Source organism: Colossoma macropomum, unplaced genomic scaffold (assembly GCF_904425465.1).
Source record: "Colossoma macropomum unplaced genomic scaffold, Colossoma_macropomum, whole genome shotgun sequence".
NCBI lineage: Eukaryota > Metazoa > Chordata > Actinopteri > Characiformes > Serrasalmidae > Colossoma > Colossoma macropomum.
The window spans coordinates 54,881,005-54,889,299 of record NW_023494792.1 but is presented as its reverse complement, the minus strand read 5'-3'; the positions used below and the strand labels follow the sequence as shown (position 1 = coordinate 54,889,299).

The following is an 8,295-nucleotide window of genomic DNA, read 5'->3' as shown; positions in this document are numbered from 1 at the left end:
ACTGAAAATGTTTGATGATTTCCTCTTCTCTTTCTAATAAAGTAATAGTGAGTGTGATTGGCGGCTGTGGGGAGCTCTCTCTCTCTCTCTCTCTCTCTTTCTCTCTCTCTCTCTCTCTCTCAGTTTCTTCAGTCTCTCTGGAGGAGTGGATGTGAAGCTTGTTCTGCTGCTGAGTTGAACAGACTGTGTACAGGTCAGAGGGAGATGGACATCTGTGTGGCTCTCATTCTTCTGTCCTCCACAATCACACTCACTACAGCTGGTAAGATAACTTTTATATGTAATCAAATAATTTTATCTCTAGAAATCTTGATTAAAAACTCAAAATCTAGAAAAAAATGAAAAACATGTGGTACTCTTAACTACACAAAAGCCTTTATTATAACATGACTATGGACAAAAAATCTCGATGCTTGTGCCTACATCAGTGAGATTCACAAAACAAACTCTAGACAGGTGCTCTAAAAATCCTCAATTAATTAATCACATGGCTTTGGATGTTCGCCCTCAATTTATGTATATCTTTGGTTTCCAGCGTTACCAAAATTGTCACAAAATTTCACATACATATTGTCCTGCATATGATTTCTTTCACAAAACTGGGAGGAAATTTGTCTTACATTATATTATAAATATGCTTCATAATTTTTTCAACAATATTCTGATTACATGTTTCTTCATGAGAGAATTATTTTTATTTATGTATGTATTTATTGGCTTGATAAAAAATAAGGACAGGGTATCAGTGTGGTCAAGACAGCTTCCACAAAATTCTGTGTTTTTAGAGCTAGAAAACAATGTATGTTTCAGATCTCTCTCTCTCTCTTACTCTCTCTCTGCCTGTCTCTGCCTGTCTCTGCCCCCCCCCTTTTTTTTACAGGCAGTGTGAGGTTGGTGGATGGTAGAAGTCGCTGTGTTGGGAGAGTGGAGGTTCTTCATAGAGGAGAGTGGGGAACAGTGTGTGATGATGAGTGGAGTGGAAATGATGCTAAAGTGGTGTGTAGAGAGCTGGGCTGTGGAGAGGCTGTACATGCAGTGACCAGAGCTTTTTTTGGACCAGGATCAGGACCAATCTGGATGGATGATGTTGGCTGTAAAGGGTCAGAGTCTACACTGAAGAACTGTAAATCAAAAGGGTGGGGCAAACATAACTGCAATCATAGTGAAGATGCTGGAGTCATCTGCTCAGGAAATCCTCACTACGATGCCTTTGGTAATAACGCATCAATAAAACGTTAACTGAATTTAGTTCAGTGTTTTTCTTTCTCATTGAAAAGCTTTGGCTCAACTAAACTAATGTGTTATGTATGATGCCTTATTTATTATGTCTGATGTGTGATAAATTATGTTTAACATATTCTCGCTTTGATTCTGTCTGTCTTTCTGTATCTGTCCTCTTCTTCTCCTCCCATTCTACAGACAGTGTGAGGTTGGTGGATGGTGGCAGTCGCTGTGCTGGGAGAGTGGAGGTTCTTCATAGAGGACAGTGGGGAACAGTGTGTGATGATAACTGGGATATGAGTGATGCTGCAGTGGTGTGTAGAGAGCTGGGCTGTGGAGAAGCTGTAGATGCACTGAGTGATGATCACTTTGGACCAGGATCAGGACCAATCTGGATGAATTACATGCACTGCAGAGGATCAGAGTCTTCACTGAAGAACTGTAGATCACCAGGGTGGAGTGAACATAAATGTGATCACTCTAGTGATGCAGGAGTCATTTGCTCAGGTAAGTATTGCTAAAAAGTGTGTAATTTAAATGTCATTATTAAGTCTTTGCTTTACTTTTTCCATGATGTTCTATTGGTCTTTTTGCTATCAATTTTTCTTTTTTGTTAATTATTTGCTTATATACCAATACAGTTTATATGTAGTACTGTACAAAAGTTTCTGACCTGAGAAAATAATACTTAAAAAGCTGTTCATCTGGTCAGTAAGTGTTTATTTGCTCAAAAAAAACATTAATATTTTTTTAAGTTAGACAGTTAGAATAAATAGTACTACCTGATTTGGTTTTACCTACAGAGATACGTATATCTGTATAATGGATGCTAATGGAGAAAGAGGAGGAGAAGGAGAGGTCACAAGGGAGGAGTGAAGAAGGGGTATTTAAATGATGTAGGAAGTGAGAAGGAGGAGTTTTAAGTATCATCTTTTCCCAAATTTCAGTTATTCCATAAGTTCATTTTGCATGATTTGTCTCATTTTCTGATTGAGTTCAGAGTGGGATCTATCAGAGTCTTTGCCTCTTCCGAGTACCAACTGAGAAGATAGTGACTGAAAGTAGAGTTCCCTTGAGAGATGTTTGCATTGATTTTAATACTTAATAATCAAGCATTGATGATGTTTCTTATTAAGATTGTATTTTTTTATTTAGCAGGTAAGCATTTTAAAAGTATTTTTTTAAATGTAAAAATTATTTTTTATTTCTATTCTGAATACTGCCTTTAGAAAATGAAAAGATTCACAGCTGTTTGTAGTTTACATTATATTAAGTTTTAATGAATTGTTAAATTGTTGTATTGATGTAGTGTCTCCACTCTTGTTTCAGGATTCAGGCTGGTTGGTTGTTCTCCCTGCTCTGGGAGACTGGAGGTGCTTCATGGAGAGACCTGGTCCACAGTGTGTGATGCTGACTTTGACCAGCAGGATGCAGAGGTTGTGTGTCGAGAGCTGGACTGTGGGCTTCCTGTGGAGGTGCTGGGAGGAGCTGTTTTTGGCAGAGGGAAGGGTCAGGTGTGGTCAGAGGAGCTTCAGTGTAGAGGCAATGAATCTCAGATTTACTTCTGTCCAACATCATCTTCGCTTAATCACAACTGCTCCTATGACAGTGATGTGGGTCTGGTGTGTGCTGGTAAGAAGGGCATCTTTTCCCATTATTCTTATATTCTTTGACTGATGTGCTGCATTTAAAATGTTGACAGCTTTGTCTTTCTCTGTCTGTCCCTTTCTTTGTTTCTCTCTGTCTTTACAGACAGTGTGAGGTTGGTGGATGGTGGCAGTCACTGTGCTGGAAGAGTGGAAGTTCTTCTTAGAGGACAGTGGGGAACAGTGTGTGGTGATTACTGGGGTATGAGAGATGCTGCAGTGGTGTGTAGAGAGCTGGGCTGTGGAGACGCTGTAGATGCTCCGAGAAGTGCTCATTTTGGACGCGGTACCAGATAAATCTGGATGGATAATGTGGATTGTAGTGGGTCAGAGTCTACACTGAAGAAGTGTACATCAACAGGATGGGGTAAACATAACTGTGATCATAGTCGAGATGCTGGAGTCATTTGCTCAGGTAAGTCATCATATCAATGTATAATAGCCTGCTGAAATATTATCATTATCACGATATCACATTCAGTCTATTGTTGTACATGTAATATAAAATGTTGCATGTATTAAAATTGGATCTTTTGCATTAGCACTCCAAAAACTGGTATATACGAGAATTCATGCAAAAATGTGAAAAAAAGCATACAATTTTTATCATCAAGTAACCATGAAGGTTTATTCTAAATCAGATGTTCCTAAACCTGATCTAGGAGTACCCCCTGTCCTGCACATTTTAGTGTTTTCTTGGTGGAAGAGACTGTAAATTAGCAGATGAGTTAGATTAGGTGTTTTGGAAGCAGAGCCAAAAGTTCCCCCACTTCTCGTCAATATATATAATATAAATATACTATTGAGTAAATCATGTAGAAAAGATGAAGTAAAAAGAAAAGATGCATATATGAAGAGAAGGTGGCATTGCTATTCTATTATGTGTGCTTGCATATTGTTTGTTTAAGTGTTCTGGAACATATACTGGTAAGTAAGTAAGTAAGTAAGTAAGTAAGTAAGTAAGTAAGTAAATAAGTAAATAAATAGCAAGTTCTCTAAGTTTAGTCCCTACAGACAGTTAATTAGATCAGATCAGATTAGATCAGTTCATCTAGGCGCAAGTTTCATTGTCCAGCTTATTTAAGCATCCAGTTGAAGTGATGCAGTGAACTTTGCTTTCTTCAACTGAACACTGAAACAGAGTTTCAACTAAATGTGAATGCAGAAAGTGAACCACAGAGCTGGAATCCTATGAAAAACCACCTAAAACATTTTTGGTTAAATAAAGATAGGAAGAGTAATGTCTTCCTCACAAGAGCCTCACAAGAATTGATACAGAAACCAAAAAAAAAATATTTGGAACCACTCAGCTTTAAGTAAATGTCACAAACCAATTAAGTAAACTTTTTCATGCTTTGCACACTCTTAATGAAATTCTATACTCACAGGTCACAGAAAGTCCAGACTTACTGAAGGTTTCCATATGTGCTCTGGGAGAGTGGAGGTGCTTCATGGGAAAATTTGGGGCACAGTGTGTGATGGGGACTTCAACCAGCAGGATGCAGAGGTTGTGTATCGAGAGCTGGGCTGTGGGCTTCCTGTGGAGGTGCTGGGAGAAGCTGCTTTTGACAGAGGGGAGGGTCAGGTGTGGTCAGAGGAGCTTCAGTGTAGAGGCAACGAATCTCAGATTTCCTTCTGTCCAACATCATGGTGTGTGCCGGTAAAGTATTAAAATTTAAGCTCTCCTTTAAAAGGATTAAAACCTTTCAGTAAAACATGCCATTATTTATCCCATTATATAAGCAGTGATTTGCTCTTATTCATGGCCATTCCTGTAATGTGATGTTGATTCAGGTCACACAGGGGTTCGGCTGGTGAACGGCTCTGACTCCTGTTCTGGTCGAGTGGAGCTCCAGTACCTCAGTGAGTGGGGCACAGTGTGTGATGTAAGCTGGGATATGAGAGCTGCCAGTGTCCTTTGTGGTCAGCTGGAGTGTGGGAGTGCTGTGGCTGTGTTGGGGTCAGACTGGTTTGGGGAGGGGAGTGGCCAGATCTGGGCTGATGTTTTTGATTGTCAGGGGAACGAAACCCACCTGTCAAAATGTCCCATTTCATCATGGAGTCGAACTGCATGCTCTCATGAACAGGATGCTGGAGTCATCTGCAGTGGTGAGCAGTTGAAATTACATTAAATTGTGCCATTCAAAAAAATAAAATAGTTTAACTAAGTCTGTTTCATCCATTGTCAAAACAACAAAAAAAGGTTCTTCATTGTATAATTCTTGTTCAGGTTCCTTTCTGGCGTTTCATGAGGGGCGAGTGCGGTTGTCTGGAGGGATGGAGTGTGAGGGGGAGGTGGAGGTGTACTTCGGACAGGACTGGAGGAGAGTTCTGCTGGACTCCTGGAGTGAGTCTGAGGCCTCTGAGGTCTGCAGACAGCTGGGCTGTGGCTCTGTGTTCAGCTTCTCCAACTTCTCTCAATTCAGTCCTGAACACAGACACATGTGTGTGACGGGTTTCAATTGTTCTGGGAGTGAAGCTCATCTGGGGAACTGCAGCGGCGCACAAGCAGTCAACTGCAGCTCCAGAGAACAGATCTCAATCACCTGCTCTGGTAAACATTGCATCAGTTAAATAATAAAAATTTCTAAGAATCTTCCAAAAAACACTCTTCCCAAAAAATATTGTAATCTTAGTTGTTCACTTCACAATCAGGACATTGATTTTCTTCATTATGTGTAGGAGCGCTGAGCAATCCATTGGTCTCATACTAATACAGCTGTAATGTTTGAGTAATTTTAGGGTGAACTGCTGTGTGTGTGTGTATGTGTGTGTGTGTGTGTGTGTGTGTGTGTTTGTGTGTAGGTCAGTTTAATGCAGCTCACAGCTCTATCAGGCTGGTTGGTTCTGGGGGAGACTGTGCAGGAAGGCTGGAGGTTTTCCACAACGGCTCATGGGGGACAGTGTGTGATGACTTGTGGGATATTAAGGATGCACAGGTGGTGTGCAGACAGCTGCAGTGTGGAGTGGCCCTCAGTGCTCTGGTACCAGCTAGGTTTGGACCTGGAACAGGACCCATATGGCTGAATGAGGTGGAGTGTGAGGGGAACGAGACGTCCCTGTGGAACTGCAGATTTCAGCTGTGCGGAAAGGATGAATGTGAACACATGGAGGACATAGGAGTTGTGTGCTCAATACTGTAAATTTTGAGTGTAGTTGACAGATAACCCTGAAACTGATAATCTTTCATTCTTTTTTTATAATAAAGTTACACGATCTTTGAAAATGTTATATAGATACATACAGCACATTTCAATCTACTGAGATGCGAACTCTGTGACAAGTTGCTCAAATGCATAGTAACACATGTTAAACTTTAAAAGTAGCATATTTCAATACCATGTACTATTAGAAATAATGCTACATAGCAATGTATTAATTTAAATAAATCATTCTTCTCTCACCAGAGTTTAAAGAGATCAGACTCACTGAGGGCTGTGAGGGGAATCTGGAAGTGTTCTACAATGGATCCTGGGGTAATGTGTGTGTAAATGAAATGTCTGAAGAAACAGCAAGTGTGATTTGTCGAGAGCTGAACTGTGGAAGATCTGGCAGTGAGTCCTGGGGCAGAACAAGAGTGGAATCAGCTCCTAACTGGCTGGATCATGTCAAATGTAGGAAGCATGACTCCACTTTGTGGCATTGTGCATCTTCACCCTGGGGACAAAACAAATGTGATAAAAACAATGAAGTGGCTCGCATTACCTGTTCACGTAGGCAATTCCTCTCTATAGATTATATTATGCAACAAATATGTAATATATAATGATTTTTACTGAAGGTTTTGGTCTGGTCTTGCTAATCTACTAACTGAAATTATTGTTAAGGCTATTAAAAGGTTAATGCTTTGTCCTTTTTTTGAGTGTGTATTCGAATGAGAATCAGTTTGCTTATAGACAGAGTGATCTAGAACATTGGTTTATTTTTGGTTTAATGTTCATTTCATGGCAGACCAAAGCCGGCAATACACTCATCGGACATGCACTTCATCTCTCTCCCAGAAACAGTACTCAAGTAAGATAATTTATTTCATGAATTTACAGAACAGAGTATTACTTGTTTGCTTAGAGGTTTATTTTTTTTCTAAATGACATGCAAAGCAGTTTGACTTTTTATATGTATTAATGTTCTTTGTGTTCTCTAATTTAATTAAAAAAATCAATTAATTAATTAATAAAAAAAGCTTTACATTATGCCACAATTTTCATGATCAGTTTGTTCTCATGTGAATTATATAGCTGAGATCAACTTTGTGGCATGTCATTTTGGGAAACTAGATTTTCAGCATATTACAGTGTATCGTTGAGAATTTGGAGACTCTCTTGTCTGATTTATGTGATGTAGATTACCTGCATCTCAGGCTGAGAGGAGGAAATGGAAGCTGCTCTGGGAGGCTGGAGGTGTATCATAAGGCTGAGTGGGGCTCCATCTGTGATAATCAGTGGGACATCATGGAGGCTCAGGTGGTCTGCAGGCAGCTGGGCTGTGGGCCGGCGCTGAGTGCTGATGGGAGTGCTGATGGGAGTGCTGTCTTTGGTGCTGGTGAAGGGCCTATCTGGCTGAACAGAGTGAAGTGTAGAGGGAATGAGATTCACCTGTGGGACTGTCCTCATTCCCTGAAGAACCACACTGACTGCTCCCACAGGCAGGATGCTGGAGTCACCTGTGCAGGTCAGAGAAGTCTTCTAGATTTTGAAGTTTCTGACTCCAGTCAGATCACATTTGTCCTCATGTTAATGATCTCCGAGGCTATAACGAGAAGTAGATTGATGCACTTTATTCATGTTATCTAATTCTAATTTGGCATATACAGTGCTTAAATTGTAAGAATTCAGAATCAGAACTGCCAGTTAACACCAACTTCACTTTAGCCGGTGTTATTTAGAATTTTGTGTTTTGTTTGTTGTTTATTTTTAATGTTTTGTTCTGTATGTTCAGACATATCTGAACCTTCTACTGTTGCACCCAAAACTACAACCACCACCTCCACCACCACAGGTACTTTTTATGTCTTAGGTAATTTTTTTTTTCTACATGATTCTAAATAGATTGTTTAGTTCTGTACAGTTTCTCTTCCTTATTTTATTTGCAGTTGGTCAGCCAGCAAAGACAACAACCACTCCATCAACAGATGTTCCATCCATCTATCCAGTCTCTCTCCTGGTTCTGGGAGTGCTGCTCTTCCTGGCCTTAGTGCTTCTGGTTGTGCTGTTTTATCAGAACAGAGTGCTCAGGAGAGGTAGAGGGATTCAGAGATCATCTACAATCCACTTTCTGTACATTCTCTAAACATCATTAGTCCTTCAGTCTGTCATCAGTCTCCTCTTCTACTGAACTGGCTCCATGTTTCTCTCTGTCTCCCTCACAGTGCTCTCTAAGAGGAGGCAGTCTATGAGGAGATCGGCCGCAGATACATCACAAAAAGAAA

At 40.3% G+C, this 8,295-nt stretch overlaps 1 protein-coding gene across 1 annotated transcript; it reads left to right on the top strand.

Moving 5' to 3' along the window:
- The first annotated feature begins 204 nt into the window (after positions 1-204).
- LOC118811225 (scavenger receptor cysteine-rich type 1 protein M130-like) lies at positions 205-6,010 on the top strand. Its single transcript, XM_036575386.1, is given in 8 exon segments — positions 205-262; positions 881-1,213; positions 1,420-1,728; positions 2,974-3,153; positions 4,256-4,519; positions 4,611-4,976; positions 5,098-5,421; positions 5,673-6,010. Coding segments are annotated over 8 exon segments (2,172 nt in total).
- Positions 6,011-8,295: the final 2,285 nt, after the last annotated feature.